General features: G+C 50.1%; 1 protein-coding gene across 3 annotated transcripts; it reads left to right on the forward strand.

Annotated features, from left to right (window-relative positions):
* Positions 1 to 130: 130 nt before the first annotated feature.
* RAC2 (Rac family small GTPase 2) lies at positions 131 to 17,520 on the forward strand. Of its 3 annotated transcripts, none has more exons than XM_064155310.1 (8): positions 131 to 246; positions 7,398 to 7,472; positions 10,276 to 10,347; positions 12,455 to 12,572; positions 14,260 to 14,322; positions 14,974 to 15,133; positions 16,334 to 16,468; positions 17,258 to 17,343. In XM_064155310.1, exons 2-7 carry the CDS (start codon positions 7,438 to 7,440, stop codon positions 16,462 to 16,464), a joined length of 579 nt encoding a protein of 192 aa, XP_064011380.1. In that variant the 5' UTR covers positions 131 to 246; positions 7,398 to 7,437; the 3' UTR covers positions 16,465 to 16,468; positions 17,258 to 17,343. The 3 variants fall into 3 exon arrangements, with proteins under 3 accessions (XP_064011380.1, XP_064011381.1, XP_064011382.1); XM_064155311.1 differs by lacking the exon at positions 131 to 246 and adding an exon at positions 4,135 to 4,177; XM_064155312.1 differs by lacking the exon at positions 131 to 246 and having other exon boundaries at positions 7,301 to 7,472; positions 14,974 to 15,137; positions 17,258 to 17,520.
* The last annotated feature ends 2,831 nt before the right edge of the window (positions 17,521 to 20,351 follow it).

Genomic DNA, 20,351 nt, shown 5'->3' on the forward strand with positions numbered 1-20,351 from the left:
ACAGCAGCACTGGGGGGGGGGGGGAGGGAGGGGCGGGTTGCCCTATGGCTCCTCCCTTCCTCTGCTTGTCCCTCCGACCACATCTCCTGAGCTTGCACCAGCGAAGGAAGCTGCATGTGCATACCACCATCGACAAACAGGGGCTCCTTGGCTGCATCTGTAGTGCAAATCCACGAAATGCATTTCCACCGCAGCAGCTTTTGGGGATAACTCTGATGACACCTCTTAAGGGGACTGAAGTGAAATGTAAGAGACTGATAGTTCTTTGAATTTTAGTCTGAGATACTCCAGAAAGGGGGGTTGGGGGGGGAAGGGAAGGGAAGTTTTTGATTCAGAAAACCCATCTGATTAGAGAAGTGGTTTAATTTTAAAGGAAAGATTCTTCCTGTGTTAATTTTGCAACAGCAGGGAGGTGTGGAGGGGGGAAATTAATCACCCAAAATTGGAAAGGAGAAGAGAGTCTTTTTCTTCTTTTTGCTCATTAACTGCTAAGTGACTTGTCTTCTAAGTCTTGCTTCTTTTTCTTTCCCACTACTAACCCGTTTCTCTTAGGAAATTCACTTGTAAGTAAAGACAGAGTGAATTCAGGAGGAAGTCCTCTCTCAGGTTCTGCTGTAGGACAGCTGGTGTTAGTGAGACAGTTTTGAAGGCATTTTTGCTGCTCTGTTCCTCCCTGGGGCAGTGAGGTGCTCTTTTACTTCAACCCTCTCCACACAGCCCCAGAAGTGAGATGTGTTTGGTTGCCATGTGCTTTATGTGGTAGGTGATGTAGGCAATATGAGAAAGAAGCAGCATGCAGGAGAGCACCATGTCAGAGTCAGAAGGGCTGGTGAGTAAGTAGATCAGAGCAAAATCAAACCAGGTGTGATGCACAAACAGGGCTCTTGACACCTCTGTCAAGACTGATGCTGCAGAGGGATGTTTCCCCTTCACTCCTGAACACTTACCTCTGAAGTACTCTACAGTCTTTGATCCCTGACTTGTTGCTGTACTCAAAGCAGGTCTTGAGTAAGAGAGCAAAACAGGCTCAGACTTCTACCTACCATCCTTCCATGAGAGAGCATGGTAGAGTTTGCAAGAGCATTGCATGTGTAGAAAAACAAGAGATGACCCTCTTGTCTTTTTTGCAGACAGATCTAGCATCTCTGCACACTTGCTCACCATTTAGAATAGGCTCCTATAAGGCTGCATGTCCTTTACTCACTAGGAAAGGAAGAGCCTTCCACATTCCCATTCACTGACCCTGGTCTGTAGACAGGAACTGTCCCTTTAAAGGGCTTGATGTGAAATGTAGGATCTGCCTGAATGCGCTGGCTGAGGTCCATGGCTCTAGGGCAGTTCAGCCTGCAAAGAAAGGCACAGATTGCTCATCCTTCCCCTTAATCTCTTGCATTTGCTGTAACCTGTGGCTGTGCTACAGATTCAGTGCTGTCACTGGAGAGGACAGAGTGGGAGGTATCCCAACCTAAAAGATGTCAAGGAGTAGCAGAAATTCTCTTCCAGAATGAGTTCACATGGGCAGCTGCAGGCAGGGTCAGGATAACCTACGATCTCTAGGAAGAGTCGGGGGGAAGCATTTAGCCCTCACTGCCCAGGCAGCTCTTTTCATTTCCTTGAAGCATTCCTAGAAGATACCATAGCTTACCAGTTAGAGATATGTATTGGACCTGGTTATACACAGGGTAGTACATCTAACACCTAACAACGTGAAGAATGCTAACAGGCAAAGGAGTCAAGTCAAACAGTTGCCACTCAAGTTAGAATCTGTGTGTGCAATCTCTAGTCCCTGTTAACTCCTCTACAATAAACAGGTGAAAAATGGTTTTGAACCATTTGGGCACTTTGAGGGAAAGGACTCAGAGTCAGATACTGACTTCTGTTTATCACCATGAAGTAGCAGAGTGGTACCAGCAAGATGGGGGATTGTCATTGGCTGAGAAAAAGATGTCAGGAGAAATGGAAACCTGTATCATAATCACTGGGGACTTGCAGTACTGAGAACTAGATAAGGCCAAGCTATAAAACACCCTGGTGTCATTTAGACTCTGTGAACTTCTCATCTGAACACAAGTGCGACTCAGTTGTCACAAAGAACTTGATGCCCATGAGTCTTGTTGCCACAGCCTTCTGCTCATTCTGGTGTATAGTGGAGAAGAGGTGGAGGAAGTGAATCTCTTTCAGCACTCCAGATAGGATGGCAGTGGGCCTGCTGTTTTGCCTGGAAAGGTTGAGAGCAGTCACACTGTGAAGATGGAGAAGGGTCCATGACACACTGTGTCAGGCACAGACCATTTGCCTCTGCAGCAGAGCTGGTCTCCAGAGAAGCCCATCAGTATGGCAGGTCCAAGACTCAGTGAACACCATTCACAAGTTGAGTCACGTTGTAAATGCAGGTGGCATTCAGTGAGGCTGGACTGAAAACTTCATGGCTTTATTTTTTCTAAGCTTTTGATTGGCAGGGTAAATTTAGGCTAGAACAGCCCTTGATATGGTCATGTTAGAAAACAGACCCCATATGAAGCAACTGCACAGCCTCTCTAACAGGAGCTGCAGAAGATCACAGCATGAGGTGCATCAGCACACTTCAGGGCTTTGAATTCAGGGGAGGCTTTTCAAACAAGCACGGCAGCCAGTAGGAAACCACAGCAGCCAGAGGAGAGCAGGGGCAGCAGTAGGGAGGGGTGGGTGCTTCAGGGAGGAGAAGCAGCTAAGCAAGAACTAAAAGCAGGGGGCAGATGGTATGAAGCTGTGCAAATGGGGAAGTGGGAAGACCCAAAAGGGGAATATAGCAAGTGGGTACACTCTGCAGCTCGGTTAGGCTGAAGCAAATTATTGTCTCCCTTGGTGGAGACCCAGCACACACAGAGTAAGTCTCATGACAACTCAAGATCGCCTAAATGATAGCTCACACATAACAAATCCTGTCCAAAGCCCAAGGTAGTGAGAACACCTACCGTGGCCATGCCCTGCGTGTGCAAAGCAATGAGCCTTATGTTCCTCCTAGAGAAAGGATTCCCTCTGCAAGGATGTTCTCTGATACTCTGCTCCTGAAGACAATGCCCACCCTTTTCAGTACCTACCCTCCTGTGCTGGCCTTCCAAGTGCAGACATCATTTCTGAAAGAGCTTCCTCACCCTTTTCCCACCCTCCCTGGGGGAGCAGAACCCCACAGAAAGAGGGAGGAATCATAGAATCAACCAGGTTGGAAGAGACCTACTGCTTTGGATCCTTGCTGGAGGAAAACCATTATGCATTTCCTCCTCTTTGGGTGCTGTGCAAACCTATCTCAGAGGTGACCCAGCCCAGGGCCTTTGAAGTCTCTCAAAGCCAAACTGTCTCACTGAGCAGTTCTTTCCCGCTAGTGACTTCCTCAAACTCAGCAAAGGGAAGAGGACACCCAGGCGGCTGCCTGCCTTCCCTCAGCCCCACTGCAAATGCAGGAAGAAACTCATGTCAAGAGCACCTCTTGGTGGTGAGAGAGGAGCAGCGCCAGATGTCACAGCAGCAGCTGGTCTGTGCGCGCACGGTTAGTGGTTACGGACCTGTTCCCTGCGCTCTCCTTCCCTTTCCTGCAGCATCTACAGACGAGAAGTTTTAATGTAGCAGGTGCCAGTTGTTCTCAAAGGGGTTACAATATGTCTTATTCGAATGTAATATCCTCTTGTCAATGATTTATGTACGGTGGAAAGAAAAAGCCTAAAAAGCCCCTCTGTGTACCCCTCTTGTCCCCCTACTTCGGCACTGGTGGAGGAAGGATGTTTAGAGATTCACAGCGCAGACTTCTGACTTGGATAAGAACTAAGTATCCATAGCAGCAGCAGGCAATTATCTTCCAAAACTAATTTGCCCAGAAGTGGGTTGGAGATACACCTTCTTGCCAGGACTTCCACAGCTCCTTTTTGGCCATACAGAACTACACTGTCTTTGGCATGGGGCTTATTTGGACATGAGGTTTCAACAGCAGTCCCTCCTCCTTGACCAGCTTTGGCTTTTCTTCTTCTCCAGTCCCCTCTATACTGCTAGCCTCTCAACCCCACAGACAACAAGGACATTCAGCCTGTCAGTGGTCCTCGTTCATCCCTGCCACCAGGATCTACTGTGACACAGGTTGGTTTTCCCCCCAGTTTCACTCAGCCTGAGTTGCCAGTATCCTTACATGACTGTTGCTCTGTCCCAGGTAAGATTCAATGTATTCTGCAGCTCTCCCCAGTTCTTTCCCCTTCATTTCTCATCCTTCTCACACTGGGTGTTCCCTCTCTCTTCTTCTCATCCTGCTTCTCCTCAGGCACATAAGCATTATCAGAACCCTTTAGAGGAAAACTTTAGTGAAATCAGAAATGTTCCCTTGGAGAAGCTGATTCCAAAAGTAGTTTTGACAATGCCCAGAAAAGTGTTTGTTTCCTGCTTGCCTGTCCCAGGCTGCCTGCCCAACCCAGAGCTCCCTGAATCCATCAGGACTTCAGCAAGTCCAGCTGCCTGAGCTCTCACTTGGCACTCAGATGTCTCCCACACAGAGCTCTCAATGTGTCCTGTTGTCCAGGGGGGCTGTAATGGTTTTCTTTCATGCCCAAGTAGCATTTTCTAGAGCTAGATATGCCTGCCTTGTCTTCTAACTGAGTTTGTTTCTAGGGCCACTATATTCTGTACCTGCCTGCCCTTTCCAGCTCCTTCTGCTGCTCTCTGCAACAGCCTTTGAATGTTCCCTTCTGTCCCTCTCTGACCTGTATTCCTATGGCCTGTTTGTGCTCTCACTTGCAAAGGAGACAGTGGGTTTCCTTTTCTTCCCTCCCCTTTCCTACACCAGCAGAAGGAACACTTAGTACAGCTGGTTGCTTTGTGGTTCTGAAACAGCTCTAAGACTTGGAAACGTTCCACAGTTGAAGATCTCTGGGTTGTGGCCAATGCTGAGTGATGGATGGAAGAGCTCTCCTCCTGAGCAGTTCAGTTGCGGCAACAGACTTCCTTGGCTGCAGCAGCACAAAGGTCACCAACCTTTGGCAAAAGAATTCCCTCAGAATTCCTTCCTTCAGGACTATCTCAGCTGAGAAACCACTGTTCTTGGTCTAACTGGCCTCCTGGCAAAGCCTGGAAATTCCAGCTAACTCTGTGTCACCAGACCCCTTCTACAAAACGCATCTCCTGCCCATCCACTCACCAGTTCAGGCTGGAGGGCACAGATGTGCACACATGTGCACTTTTCCAGCCTTAGTGTTGCACGGAAGGACAAGAAAGGAAGTGAAGGTAGCCCTCATTTACAGAAGGGAAAGAAAGGACTGGATCCTTCTGGGATATTTCTACTCCTCGTTGCTTCTATCTCAGGACGATTGCTTCCTTCTCCTTGCTGCTTAGCTCTAAAATTCTTTTGTCTTCTGAGGATGAGGACAAGCTGAGAATTGGCATTGTTTAGACTGAGAAGAGAAGGATCCAGCCATATCTTGCTGCATCTTTTCAACACACAAAGGGAGCTTGTAAGGAAGATGAGGACAAATGTTTTAGTAGGGCCTTTAGTGGTAGTACCAGGGGGAAAGGTTTTAGACTAAACCAAAGTAGATTTAGGCTAAATATTAGGAAGAAAATTTTGACAATGGAGGCAGTGAAACACCAGAACAGGTTGCCCAGAGAGACAGTAGATACCCCACCCCTGGAAACATTCATAATCAGGTTGGACAGAGCTCTGATCAACCTGATCTAATTGAAAATGCCCTTACAGAATCACAGAATCAAAGAATCAGTCAGGGTTGGAAGGCACCACAAGGATCATCTAGTTTCAGCCCCCCCCTGCCATGGGCAGGGGCACCCTACCCTAGAGCAGGCTGCCCACAGCCTCAGCCAGCCTGGGACGGGGCCTCAACCACCTCCCTGAGCAACTCATTCCAGGCTCTCACCACTCTCATGCTGAACAACTTCCTCCTCACATCCACTCTGAATCTCCCCACCTCCAGCTTTGCTCCATTCCCCCCAGTCTTGTCACTCCCTGAGAGCCTAAAAAGTCCCTCCCCAGTTTTTTTGTAGGCCCCCTTCAGATACTGAAAGGCCACAAGAAGGTCACCTTAGAGCCACCTTAGAGCCTCCTCATCTCCAGACTGAACAGTCCCAACTCTTTCAGTCTGTCCTCATAGCAGAGCTGATGCAGCCCTCTGATCATCTCAGTGGCCCTTCTCTGGACACACTCCAGCATCTCCACATCCCTCTTGTAATGGGGGCTCCAGAACTGGATGCAGTGTTCCAGGTAGGGTCTCACCAGAGTGGAGTAGAGGGGGAGAATCACCTCCCTCGACCTGCTGGCCACACTTCTCCTGATGCAGCCCAGGATCTGGTTGGCTTTCTGGGCTGCAAGTGCACACTGCTGGCTCATGTTGAGCTTCTCATCCACTAGCACCCCCAAGTCCCCCTCCTCAGGGCTGCTCTCCAGCCAGTCACTGCCCAGCCTGGGTTTGTGCTTGGGATTGCCTCAACCCAGATGCAGGACCACTCACTGCAGGGGGATTGGGCTAAATGACTTTTAAAGGTTGCTTCCAACCCAAAGCGTTCTATGATTTTATGACAAGATGGAAGAGGCCTGGCAGCAGCTCTCACTGTCTGCTTTTGCCCAGAAATGGTGGAAGGGGTGGGTAGAGGAGAAGCTGGTTTGGAGGGGCTCCCCTCATCCTCCAATCTTGGCTTTCATAACATTGGCAAGAGAAAGGACAATATCGCTTGCACGCCTTGATGTGTTCACTCCACTTCGTGGCAAATGCAGAGGCTCACACAGTATTTCTTTGTAGCAGTGATCTGGGCTGGCAGGGAAGTGTGACCTGGCTCATCACCACAGGAGAGGAAGGATGGAACAGTCATGAGGTGGCTCCTGCTTCCTAAAGGTTCCCCAACTTCCTCGTTCAGCCTTCATGGAAAACATTGTTCCTTGTGCTGTTTTGTCACTGACACTCAGGGGTATTTGGAAGGCCTGAAAAATCTTCCTTGCCCAACATCAACCCACTGCTGCCACTTGAGCTTCACTTGCCTGCTGACACCTCCTCCCAAGACTGGATGACAAAAGAGGGAGGAGGAAATCCACCTCTCCACTTTCTCACCCTGCTTCTGACCCTTGTTTGGTTCTGCTGTTAAAGCTGTTTGGTGCCCCCAGCCATTCAGCGGGTTGGGGTGGGTGGGAAGGGAGTGGGTGAGACATGTTGGGAGGGAAAAGAAGAGCGACAGCAGTCATCACCCCAAGCAAAGCCATGCACGCCCCGCCTTCGGCTAACGGCCTCGGCCGCGCCGCTGCCGCTGCTGCTGCTGCTGCTGCTGCCGTGGGAGGGGAGGAGGGACCGCAGGGCGAGCTTCGAGTGAAGTTCCCTCTTCCACTTCCTCCCTCCTTGTAACCTGCTGCTGCCTGCAGGTTTGCCTGTCTCTCCCTGCAGTTTGCCTTGGTGTGGTGTCCTCTGCCAGGGCTCCAGAAGCATGCAAGCCATCAAGTGTGTCGTGGTGGGAGACGGGTAGGTACCCTGCTGCTTCTGCTGGGTTTGGAGAGGGAGGGGTGGTGGTGAGGGGCAAGAAAGTAGGTGGCTACTTGATGAAACTTCCCCAGCTTTGCATCTGACCTCCTGCAAATCGCTTGCCCTCTGTCTCTTGTTCTTCCCTCCCCAGGGCAAGCAAGGGACCTTCCTCTGGCAGGAGGGGGTGTGGGGTGTGAAAGAGGGCATTTTGAAGGGCATCTGCAAAAGGGACACAGAAAGTGGAGCAGGTCTGTTCCACACCCTGGAGGTGGTGGCTTTGCTGCCAGATTCAACCTGTAGGCAGGAGCTGGATTTAAAACCTGAGAGGTGCAAGCACTCTCCTGCAGGTGAATGGCTCCTTGAAAGCCATCTCGTCACTGGAACTGACTGGGAGAGAGCATAGCATGGTTTTGATGAGATGTCTGCTGGTATCTTTGCATTCAGCTTTTCTTGGCTCATTGTCTCTGTACCAGGGTGTGAGGGAGACTGTTTGGCAAAGGGTTTCTGTGGGCACGGGGAGGAGGAGCTTTTTCCACTAGAATAAGCACAAGTATATGTGACTCTGGCAGTGGGAGGTAACAGCCTTGGCTTCACAGCACGATGGCATCGCAGCCTTTGGCCCATGACCCCTGGAAGAGTCTTGATCTAAGCCATCAATAAGTGAAGTACTCAGTACCAGGTGCTTGAGGAGTGTGGTGAACAGGACTTCTTCTTGCCCTGTGGGATGAGAAGGGGTAGGGGAGGGAGGGAAGAGGAGTCCACATTTGGCACAGAGTAGGTTAATTCATTTCCCAGCTAGGAGCTGGCCAGGCTGTTATCTGGGACAGCTATCTGGTAGCAGATGAAGAGACATTTGCAGCAGCTCTGCTCCCCACAGGCACTTCCTCCTTCAAAAGTTGCTCGGGGAAGTTGTCTGCAAACATAACAGTACATATTAGATAAATATTCTCAGGTGCTGGGGCACGGGGACAGACAGAAGGGACAAGGGAGAACAGAGCCCCAGATAAACACTGTTACCTCTAAGAAAAGTCCCCTGAAGGCTGTAATCAGAGCTGGATGAACAGCTCTACTGAGCATTTATCTGTTCCTCTGTTAACTTTCTAGTTTTACCCACATGCCTTGCACCAACTCTGTAGCCATCCCTCGGGGCCACATTCCCCTCGTATCATGGCTAAAGCCACAATGTGTTCTGCTCCCAGCTCCTCTGATTGTAACCCTGCTTAAGTGTCTTCTGGCTTATCATTTTCTGTATCATCCTCTGAACACTGCACCTCCCCTCTCACCATCTTGCAATACTCCCATCACTCCAAGCTCCTGCTTCACCACCCTCCACGGATCTTCTGCTGTCATTCAGACAAGTCTCTCGTATTGCCCCATAGCCCTTTCTATCACACATCACTGACCTCAACACTCCCATGGAACCTGCAAGTGTCACTAACCTCACCTCTCCTCAATAAGTTTGTTGTATCCACCTCTTCACTGACCCTTTGTGTTCCTCTCTGTTCATCCACACTGATTCAGAACTATCCCACTTCCATGGCTGCCCTGTCCACAGTTCTGTAGATGTCCTGAGGCTGTAGAGAATAAGGAATCCTCCATGACCCTTTCAGTATATCTGTGATAAGAGGGAAGCAAAGAGCTGGGAAAAGAGAAGGGACTGAGAAAGGAGGATATAAGAAAGGAATGTGGCAGAAGGAAGAAATAAGAGAGCATACAACAGAGCTCAGTTTCCTCTTCAGTTGCCCCACAGTGCAGTGACCAGGTCAAATGCCTCTTGACCAGGGCAAAGATGCCAGCTGTGACTGTCAAGGGCAACAGGGGATTTTGCAGGTACAACTGATATGGTTGGAGCATCTCCAGCAGTAGTACTCCAGCCTTGCTTCCAAGAAAGACATTTCCCTGATTCTGTGGCTATTTTCAGAGGCTGTGAAAGCAGGTTGCTCTCATCACCTCCGCTGTAACTGAATCATGACCAGAATCTGCCAGGCCATACAGATCCAAGAAACAGTGGCCCAGCAGAAAAAGGATTCTCTTTCCCACACCTGTCCTGGCTGCTTTATCTTCCTCCAGTTTCTCTGCACATCCTCTCTCCCTCACCACTGGCTTCACCTTGCCCATGAATTGCATTACTCCTCCTTTTTCCACCTTCTTCAGAATGATGCTCTCACCCAGACTGGACTGTGCTGCTACCCTGGCTTATTTGTACTGCACTCTGCTGAAGCGTGGGTGTGGGGAGGCTGAGGAGGGAGGAAGCACCAGTTTCTAGCTCAAAAACACTACCAGCAGCTTACCCACAGTGAGAGGCACCTTGCTGGTTTCTTACAGCTCTCTCTGCAGATGATGCTGCAGCTTTTTGCAGACAGGCAAACCTGGAAGATATTGTGGTTGAGCCCAGAGAAGGTGCCAACAGCCTCCAGGCACATCTCTTGCAGAAGCAGGCAGGACTGCCTGTGCTCATGTGCTGGACCCGGCTGGGCAGCTCTGTCACACCTTCACACCCTGGCTGGGTGCATACAGAACTGTGCACACACTGGAAAACAGACTCACCCCCACTTTGGAGTGGATGTGTTTTAGCTGAGTGATCTCTGTAGCAGACTATAAAAGCAAACCTATGTGCTCAAAGACAACAAACACTTTTTGTCACCTCCTGTTTTAACTCCTACTGGTTGTCTAACTTACGGTTGTGTGTTGCCTGGCCCTGTGAATACAGTTCTGCTTCCAGGTGTCTCTTAACACCTAGAGCAAGGCTTCCAAGGCTACCTGCACTACCATCACTTCTTGCTATGTTTTATTTCTCTTTTAGAGCTGTGGGGAAAACCTGCCTCCTTATCAGCTATACTACCAATGCCTTCCCAGGAGAATATATCCCCACTGTGTGAGTAATGCGTAATCAGGTTCTGGGGTGAGTGGGAGCAGCCAGGCAGAGAGCAACCTGAGGGTACTGGTAGATAACAGGTTGAACATGATCTAGCAGTGTGCCCAGGTGACCAAGAGAGCCAATGGCATCCTGGCCTGGATCAGGAACAGTGTGACCAGTAGGACAAGGGAGGTTATTCTGCCCCTATACTCAGCACTGGTCAGGCCACACCTTGAGTACTGTGTCCAGTTCTGGGCTCCTCAATTCAAGAGAGATGTTGAGGTGCTGGAACATATCCAGAGAAGGGCAACAAAGCTGGTGAGAGGCCTGGAACACAAACCCTATGAGGAGAGGCTGAGGGAGCTGGGGGTGGTTAGCCTGGAGAAGAGGAGGCTCAGGGGAGACCTCATTGCTGTCTGCAACTGCCTGAAGGAAGGCTGTAGCTAGGTGGGGGGTGGTCTCTTCTCTCAGGTAACCAGCAACAGAACAAGGGGTCACAATCTCAAGTTGTGCTGGGGAAGGTATAGGCTGGATGTTAGAAGGAAGTTCTTCACAGAGAGAGTGATTTGCATTGGAATGGGCTGCCCAGGGAGGTGGTGGAGTCACTGTCCCTGGAGGTGTTAAAGAAAACCTGAATGAGGCACTTAGTGCCATGGTCTGGTTGATTGGATAGGGCTGGGTGCTAGGTTGGACTGGATGATCTTGGAGGTCTCTTCCAACCTGGTTGATTCTATGATTCTGTGGAAAGTAAAATGAAAAGGGGGACAGAAACCCCTGCTGTGCACTCTGAAGGCAGGTCTGCAGTCTCCATGCCATCAAACCAATGAAGGTGTCCTGACACTCCAAACCTCTTGCCTTTCACTGCGCAAGCACAAATGGTCTCACAACCCCCTGGTTTTTAGATAGGATATTTGAGAGATACAAGTCAACCCAAGAAGCTATCTATCTGCTATGCTTGCAAGCAGCAAGTAGAACCCTAATAGACAAAACAACTGAGCACCAGGCTATAATAATTGGACCAGACCCAAGAGAAGGTGGTTGCATGGACAGAAGTCCACACTTCTTTCCTTGTCCAAGGCACCTGCTGTTGTTGGACGAGGCACTGATAACTGATGGTAAGAGTGTGTGATTCAGCTCAATACCAGAGCAGAAGCATTATGCAATGCAATGAATGTATGCATGAGCCTGAGACAGACCTCCAGATTGCTGGAATCAGGAGCAAGCTTAGGATTGCCTCAGTTTGAGCTGTCATATACACTTACAGGAGGATGTGTTTCAGTAAGCACACCACACATACTCATACCACTCCAAACTGCCAGCCTGGGTTCAGATTCCTTGGGAAGGATGGGTTCAGAAACCTCAGAGCCTTCTTTTTTCACTCCAGACCAATTTACATTGCGAAAAAATACTCCATGGCAGCAAGAACCTATCTTTTCTCAGAATCTGTTTTCACAGAATCACAGAACACTAGGAGTTGGAAGTGGCCTCACATTTTTTTGTCACACACCATCTCTCCTCCTGTCTGAGGCTTATGCCTGGAGATGTGAAATGGAAGCCATTTTCTGCTCCTGGATGGTGTATGTCACAAACACATTCACAAGATCTTGGTGCTGGTTCCTTCCTGGCTCTGGTTGCCCTCATCTGTTCCCAAGCATGCAATCCTGACAGCTGTTGGCAAATATTTCATGCTGGGTCATCAAAGAATAAGGGCACACTCTTTGGGATTTTGGCCTCAGTACCACCAGGAATACAGAGTGTAGGGCTTTGGGGAAGCTACAGAGACATGGGTTCATAAAGGTTAAGAGGAAAACTGGTGTTTAGAGCGTAAAAGAAAGACAAGGGCCTGGCTAGAGCAGATGGAGTTGTGGTAAGGATACTGGGAAAAGCAGTGGGAAACTGAATCATCTGTGGATTTGCACACAAGGTAGCACAGAAGGAGCTGCAGACAGGTGCCTGGCCAGAACAGCTGGCTGGTGGGGAGGAGGCTGATGCTGAGTGGGAAGTCTACAGCACCCAGGTGAGCTGAGAAGAAGAGTCACTACCTAGGGTGCACCTAGTGAACCCCATCTACACTACATGAAGGGTTTCTTCTGTTTGAGCTGTGACCTATGCTTCTGAATTTCAGGTTTGATAACTATTCTGCCAATGTGATGGTTGACAGCAAGCCTGTAAATCTGGGGCTGTGGGATACTGCTGGGCAAGAGGATTACGACAGGCTGAGGCCACTCTCTTACCCCCAGACGGTGGGTCACACTCCCTACCCCTCTTCCTTCATACCTCCTTCATGCATGCCTCTGTCTCCTGCTGCAAAATACACTTGCCAAAACCAGGGACAGGACTGTTCTTGTCTCTCTCCACCCTCTTAAGACTGGATGAGGCACTCGGTGCCATGGTCTAGTTGGCTGGATAGGGCTGGGTGCTAGGTTGGACTGGATGATCTTGGAGGTCTCTTCCAACCTGGTTGACTATATGATTCTATGATTCTTTTGAGAATACCTCTGCTGATGTGCAAGTGCACTGAAACCCTAAAGGTAAGAGACATCCAAGGGTATTTTGGAGCCTTTAGCTAATCTTCTTTACTGGTATAACTTAGCAAGGAAACTGAGATCTTCAAAGATACTTACAAGCTCAGGTCACTGTTTTCAGTGTGGGACAGATGCTTTACACAGCCATGGTAAAAATCTCTCCTTTTGCAACAATGAAGTGATTTAGAGAATTTACACAGAATCACAGAATGTTAGGGGCTGGAAGGGACCTCAAAAGATTATCCAGTCCAACCCCCCTGCCACCTGTACCAGATCACACAGGAATGCATCCAGGTGGGTCTTGAATACCTCCAGAGAAAGAGACTCCACAACCCCCCTGGGCAGCCTGTTCCTGTTAAGGAGCTGTGGCAGGAGCTTCTCACCTTTCTGTGAGCCCCACTGCTCTGGCTTCTGCCTTTTAGAAGAAATCTGATGTGTGACACATGTTTGATCTGCTGATGCCTCAACTAAGCCCAAGTGCCTAGCAGAACAAATGGATGCCTCAGATACTGTGTTGATACTGTACACTTTGACAGAGGGATTGCAGAGTTTAAAGATCACCTTGCCTGGAGAATATTGTTCCATGCAGTCTTTTGGCAAGCTGAGAAAGACTCTGATGCCACAGGTGTTGATCTGAAGGTTGCCATTGTGATGAAAAGCTTTGGCTGGCAGCTGAGGGTGCTATTTATTTCAGCTAGGTTCAACCAGTCAAAAAATCAGATGCCTGGTGTAAGCTGTTTGCCCAGGCTCCTTCTGCAGTCAGTGCAAGCAGGCCTATCCTCAGCAAAACCCTTGCACCCACCCTGGGACACATCCCAAGGACAGATGAGGGAACTGCTCTCCAAGGTTTTTGCCTCTGATAGCTGGAGAAGTATGGAAATGCACAGGCTGGGCCAGATAGCTGTGTTTAGCTTGGTGAGCTCTCAAGTGCTGGGTTTGTTTTTGATGGAAGTGCAAACTCTGCTATGCCAAGGAGAAGTGCTTATGTGAATAATCAGAGCCCCACCTTGTTTGTGTCCTGCTTGTGCACTTTCTGGGTTGGGTTTAGCTCTTTCTCAACAGCAGGCAAAACTCTTGTGGCCTGGAAGCTATTTGGTGTTCTGTGAGAAATGTGCAGGACACTGTCAGGCCATTTCCCATGAGGATGAGTGTGCCTACCACAAAAACCCCATCCTCACAGTTAAGCATTTGGCTCTTCTGATAATGGTGACTATGGTAACCATGAGTCAGGGGAGCAAGTGCCCTCTCCTTCAGAGGCAATTAACAGCAGGACTATCTTACATTGTGAGACAACTTTCTCTAGCAAGACCCTCTGCTGCCCACCCATCTCTTCTCTCCCTTCTGTGCCTACTGTCATGAAGTCCCATGCTCTCATCCTAACTGCACCATGGTTGTATGCCTACAGGATGTCTTCCTGATCTGCTTCTCCCTTGTCAGCCCAGCGTCATATGAGAATGTCCGTGCTAAGGTGAGCCAGAGTATCCTGGTCCATCAGGAGTTGAGGAGAGTGAAATTGGTGGTGGTCTTGCAAAGAGAATGGCTGTGGGTGGCAACTGCTGGTAGAATGTATAGATTCAGAGTGGTACTATCTTTTTGTGTGTGTCAGTCACAAGGAGCTACAATATCAGCCTCCTTCAGATTTTTCTGGGTCATCTCAGAGAAGATGGCCAACTCTGCTGAAGGACTGGGATTCATCCTGCTGGGCTATTGAGCCGTGGTGCCATAAAGCTTATAGTCAGCTGGCATCTTACAGCACAAACCTGTGAGACCAGCCCAGAGGTTGTGAGAAACAGGCACCCATCTTTGGATGGGAAGTGAGGGAAGAAGGGAGAGACTGACAGAGAGAAAAACCACAAAGTATTTCCTTCCTACCACTCTCAGCTTCTTCCCTGGGTTTTAGGGAGCCATGAAGGGTTTGGAGCAGCTTTGCTTTTGCTTTACAGAATTTGAGCTCCATGTCAGGGTTTTTGTCCGAGAACCAGCAACAGAGGTGGCCTGGGCCAGGCTGTAGTGGCCAATGCTGGATGGAAGGGTTGTAAGGAAGGTCAGGGTGCTAGCTACCTTGCTGCCTCTGTGCATGCCCATATGTCTGACCTCTCACATTTTGCCCCAATGCCAGTGGTTCCCCGAGGTGCGGCATCACTGTCCCAGCACTCCCATCATCCTCGTGGGCACAAAGCTGGACCTTCGTGATGACAAGGACACCATCGAGAAGCTGAAGGAGAAGAAGCTATCCCCCATTACATATCCTCAGGGCCTTGCTCTGGCCAAGGAAATCGGTATGTGCTCGGATCTACTGAAAAGAGAGGCAGAAGATAAGGACTTCCCCTCAACCTAAGGAAGCTTTTACAGAGCTGTCTCACAGTGGTACCTCTGAGGGACACAGGGAGACACCTCAAAGGTCGTGGGACAAAATACACTTCAGAAGACTCATGAAGGAAATCTGTTTATTGAGAGAGCCTCAGTTCTCTCAGTATTTTGCCCCTCTCTGGCCACTGTGCTCTACACACACAAACACACACTTGTACGTTCCCCTCCCCTTTTACTCTGCTCTTTCTATCTGGGTCAATATTTTTCTGTGAAAGCCACAGCTGCTCTGTGGGCAGAGGCCTCTCCTCCACATCCTCAAAGAGACGGAAGAGTAATTTTTCTAACATCTCTCAGGAAGAGTTGCAGCTTCCTGTCCCTGCCTCTGACTGCCAGGGCTTGTGCATGCAACCCTGGTTTAGACTGTCCCACTCCACCGTTCACTTCAGGGGCATCAGGTCCCTCCTGCATTTTGAGACATGCAGAAAAGTTTATTCAGGTGACCTCTTTCCTCAGATGCAGGCATGCAAACGCAGCACAAAAGGTGGGAAACACAGCTTGAGGGAGAAGTTTACAACCAGGAGTTCAGAGAAGAGGGTGTCTGGCCATGATAACATAGCCAGCCTCATACGATGGCTCTGCTGTAGCTACAGGGGTGGATAGGCAAGATTCTGGTCTTGTATTCAGTGAGTGAGTAAAGTGTCTCCTGACAGTGCCTCATATCTTTGGTCACGTGAAATGTGCTAATTCAATTCAGGCAAGAGCCAGGTGCCTTCGCCTTGCTTTCCAGCAAAAGGGCTCTTGACAGTCTGCGGGTACAGCATCCTGAAAGAGAGGTGCCATGTGGTTTGAGATGCCACCAGGCTTGGTGCTTGAGGTGCTTGAGGTCAGGCAGTCTGGATGACCTTACCTCAAGACAAGAGTCAAGGCGTTTTTAGGTGGATGCTGTGAGATGGACACTGGAGGAGAAAGGTGGTGAGGCTGTGAAGTGACGTGAGCCAGAAATGTGTGGGTGATCCAGGCATGTGCATCGCATTCTGCTAGATGTAAGCTGTGGTTTTCCTCCTGCATGTGTCTCTTTTGGGCACCCTTGGCAGTAAACTCCTGGCTCCCCCCACTGCCTGCCCTGGCTCCCTTCCTCCCCACTCCAGCACCTGCTTTCCTCCCAGCAGACTCGGTGAAATACCTGGAATGCTCAGCTTTGACACAGCGCGGGCTCAAGACGGTGTTCGACGAGGCCATCCGAGCAGTCCTCTGCCCGCAGCCTACCCGCACAAAGAAGCGTGTGTGCAGCCTCCTCTGAGCAGGTAGGTCTGAGAGGGATCCCTGGCGGTGACATCAGTGGCACTTTCCTGCTTCTGAGTTCGGATGGTCAGGACCACTCTGTTCCTATGACCTGCTGTACCCGGTGGGATGGATCACCCTCAAAGAGAGAGAGGGGCACAGCACTCTCCCCTGTACGGGGAAGGACAAGGCATGGTATGACAGAACACAAGGATATCCATACTGTCTCTCCCTCCTCGCTGCTTGCCTGTGGGCAGGATTGCCCCACCTTCTGCTGCAGGGCAGCCCAGGATTTTCCATCTTTGCCCTCACAGAGAAGAACTGCTTGTCACCTTCTGCTACAGAGGGAACTGTGTCCAGGCTGCCCTGGGGATGATCTACTGTGACAGCTGTGAAGCTGAAGCCTTTGCCTGTAGAGAAAAACAAACCAACCAAAAAACCATTACCAACAACAAAAATGAGCTGTTCCTTATTCATGGCAGTTGCCCAATGGCCCTTCCTCTTACCAGGCCCTCCTCATCTCAAGGGAATTTTTTGCATTGCTGTTCGCTGGCACACAGCAACTTCTCCCCCAGGACTCTTTTACCACTTGTATTGCCCCTACCTGCCCTTCCCCTTCAACTCATGACAGCAGAGCGAGGAGGGAGGCTTCATGATGAGAGGCAAAGCTGCCCAGAACCTGAGGAGAGAAGACTAAGATCTTCCTAGCTGGGACCCTGCCTCTTCATTCTGCCACCACTACAGAGTAGAGGGAATGGGAACAGGAACACAGACAAACTGTTTTACAATGTCTATCATGTTTTTGGCTGCAGATCTCGGGTGCATCCTGATGCCAGGTTCTGCTCAGCATGCAGGAGAGTGATGGCTCCAGCACCTCAGAGCTCAGTATCTTGTGGCGGTCACTACGCTTTTCACTTCTGCTGGCTTTAAAGACTGTTTGGGGTCTGTAGCACTGGTTTGTGCATTTGCACAACTTCCCCACACTTGCCCCACCCCAGCGCCCCCCTTCTTTCCTCACCAAGGCTGGAGGTTACAACATAGTGGATAACACCCAATAAACATACGGTACATTCTTTCCATGTCTGCGATGTGTTGCACCTTGGGGAGATACAGCCCTGAAGCAGTGAGCAATGAGACAGCAGGAGTGGGGGCACCTGCCAGCTGTGCCCCTGCTTTGGCAGTCACAACCCAGGCAGCACCATGCTGAGCTTGGTGCTGGAGAGCCGCAGTTGCTATAGGATGGAGAGACGAGGGCTGAGTCATACACGGAGTTGCCAAGTTCTCAGCTGAGCCCCCTGCATTCCTCAGCAAAGTGCAAATATCATGTGCCAAGCAAAGATAGTGGGATGACTGCACCCCAGCTTTTGCCCTTTCTCTTCTCAGCCTCTGTGTTCAGAGCAGGTTGTCTCCCCTCTGAAACACAGAGGATAAGATGCAGGCTTTGGGGCAGGACATATGGTCTCGAGGGGCTGCTCCTGCAGATTGCTGGGGACACCCTTTCTCCAAAACACTGCTGCAGTAACACTCCTAAGCTAACGTCACAGGCAGTCATATCAGTACCAGCACTCACGCTGCCAGGCACAGGCAGAGTGAGAACAGGAAGGGGGAGGGCAGGGGAAAAAAAAACAAGAGCAAGGAATGAGTCACCAGTCCAGACAAATTGCCTCCAAGTCACTAAAATTAAGCTGAGGAGAGTGGTCCCAGCAGTGCTATGGATCTGGCAACTGTGAGCACCTGCCTTCCTGATGCATTGCAGGGACTTGAGTGTAAGAAGCCTTACAGGGTGGCTGCTACCGCCACTGCTTGTGGGAGAGAGGAGGGCTCAGGGTGCAATGATTGGCACTGCAAAATCCTGCAGTCCTAGGAGGGCACAGAGACGCGTGGAGTTCAGCCAGCTTACCACTCCGCGATGCAGCACTGCTTCTGAATTTCAAAGCTGCTTCTTGCACCGAGGAGGTGCATGGCTATGTCAGCAGCAACCGGCCACAGCAAAGTCCCTGAGGTACCCTGCTGCTGGGGAAATGCCTGCTAATTCAAACACAGTTTTACCTGAGTAAGGCAGTTGGTGCAGTGATGTGATGCATAATCCACTGATCATGTCCAGAGCAACCCTGGAGGGCGTTCTGTGGCAGCGAGTTCCACAATGTCTACATTGCACATGAGCTCCTTGATGAATTGCCCATGTGTCATCCAAAGGTGATGCAAATTGTGTCCATGCAAGTCCAGAAGAGCAGAAATTAAGTCTCTGGTGTGGGCATAGACCTATGGAAAGGCAAGGGACACAAAGCCTTTGAGAATGGGACCTAGCTTCCCTTAAACATCCTAAACATAACTCAGACCACTGAATTCACAGTGAGTTCATAGAATCATAGAATCATAGAATCAACCAGGTTGGAAGAGACCTGCAAGATCATCCAGTCCAACCTAGCACCCAGCCCTATCCAGTCAACCAGACCATGGCACTAAGTGCTTCATCCAGGCTTTTCTTGAACACCTCCAGGGACGGTGCCTCCACCACCTCCCTGGGCAGCCCATTCCAATGCCAATCACTCTCTCTGGTAAGAGCTTCCTCCTAACATCCAGCCTATACTTTCCCTGGCACAACTTGAGACTGTGTCCCCTTGTTCTATTGGTGGTTGCCTGGGAGAAGAGGCCACCCCCCACCTGGCCATGATGTCCCTTCAGGTAGTTGCAGACAGCAATGAGGTCACCCCTGAGCCTCCTCTTCTCCTCTCCAGTTTCAAACCTTGGCTTTTACCTTCTTCTTCTGTCCTGTCCCTTATCAGTTACAGCAATGCAGAGAGGAGAGATTCACCGCGGGCATGCCACAGAATTCCTGCATCTGCCTGCCTGTGAAGGTCCACAGGCTGAGCTCTGCTTTCAGCACAGTACAGGTAGTTTGTGCAAACATGTTAGAGCTGAGGCAGAGGGTGGGGCAGGACTCTGGGCATTGAGGAGGCTATCCGGAGACCGGGAAGTTGTGATCCTAACCGTGCTTGAGCTAACAAGTCCCTTAAGAGACAGCCAGCCTGGGTACAGCTCTGGCTCTACAGAGCATGGCTCTGTTTCTTCTCAGGTGCACAAGCCCAGGGGCTCCCTGCGAGGTGCAGCAGAAATCTGCCCTGCCATGACAAATACTGCCACTGGGTGCTGCCCATGCCATTCCTTCCCCAGCAGGGCTTCGTCTCTCCTCTGCGGCTCTAGACAGCACTGCGGCCAAGATCTAAGCTAAGGCATCCTGACAGCTTTGAAGCTCTCTACTGCCTACATCCCTTCACCTTTGAGCAGCACTGGCTGGACATAAAACTGTTCAAGCAGGTTTGGAGGGTCGGGTTGTAGACCTCGGCTATATTCTGTTCACAGAGATACTCCCTACTTCTGTTAAGGTGGTAATTTGCCATAGAAACTCAAATGCTTGTAAAGGCAGTGTCAAACTGGGCTCCCCATCTCAAGAGAGACAGGGAACCACTTGAGAGAGTCCAACAGAGGGCTACGAGGATGATGAAGGGAGTAGAACATCTCTCTTGAGGAAAAGCTGAGAGACCTGGGGCTCTTCAGCCTGTAGAAGAGAATGCTGAGAGAAGATCCAATCAATGTTTGCAAATACCTCTAGGATGGGCCTCAACATGATGGGGCCAGGCTCTTCTCACTGGTGCCCAGTGATAAGACAGGGGGCAAAGAACACAAACTGGAACACAGGAAGTTTGATCTCAACATGGGGAAAAACTTCTTTACTGTGAGGGTGACACAGCACTGGAACAGGCTGCCCAGAGAGGTTGTGGAGTCTCCTTCTATGGAGACTTTCAAAACCCATGTGGACAGGTTCTTGTGTGGCCTGGCCTAGGTGAACCTGTTTTGGCACGGGGAGTGGACTACATGATTTCCAAAGGTCCCTCCCAGCCCCTA

Source organism: Pogoniulus pusillus, chromosome 15 (assembly GCF_015220805.1).
Source record: "Pogoniulus pusillus isolate bPogPus1 chromosome 15, bPogPus1.pri, whole genome shotgun sequence".
In the NCBI taxonomy this organism is placed as follows: Eukaryota; Metazoa; Chordata; class Aves; order Piciformes; family Lybiidae; genus Pogoniulus; species Pogoniulus pusillus.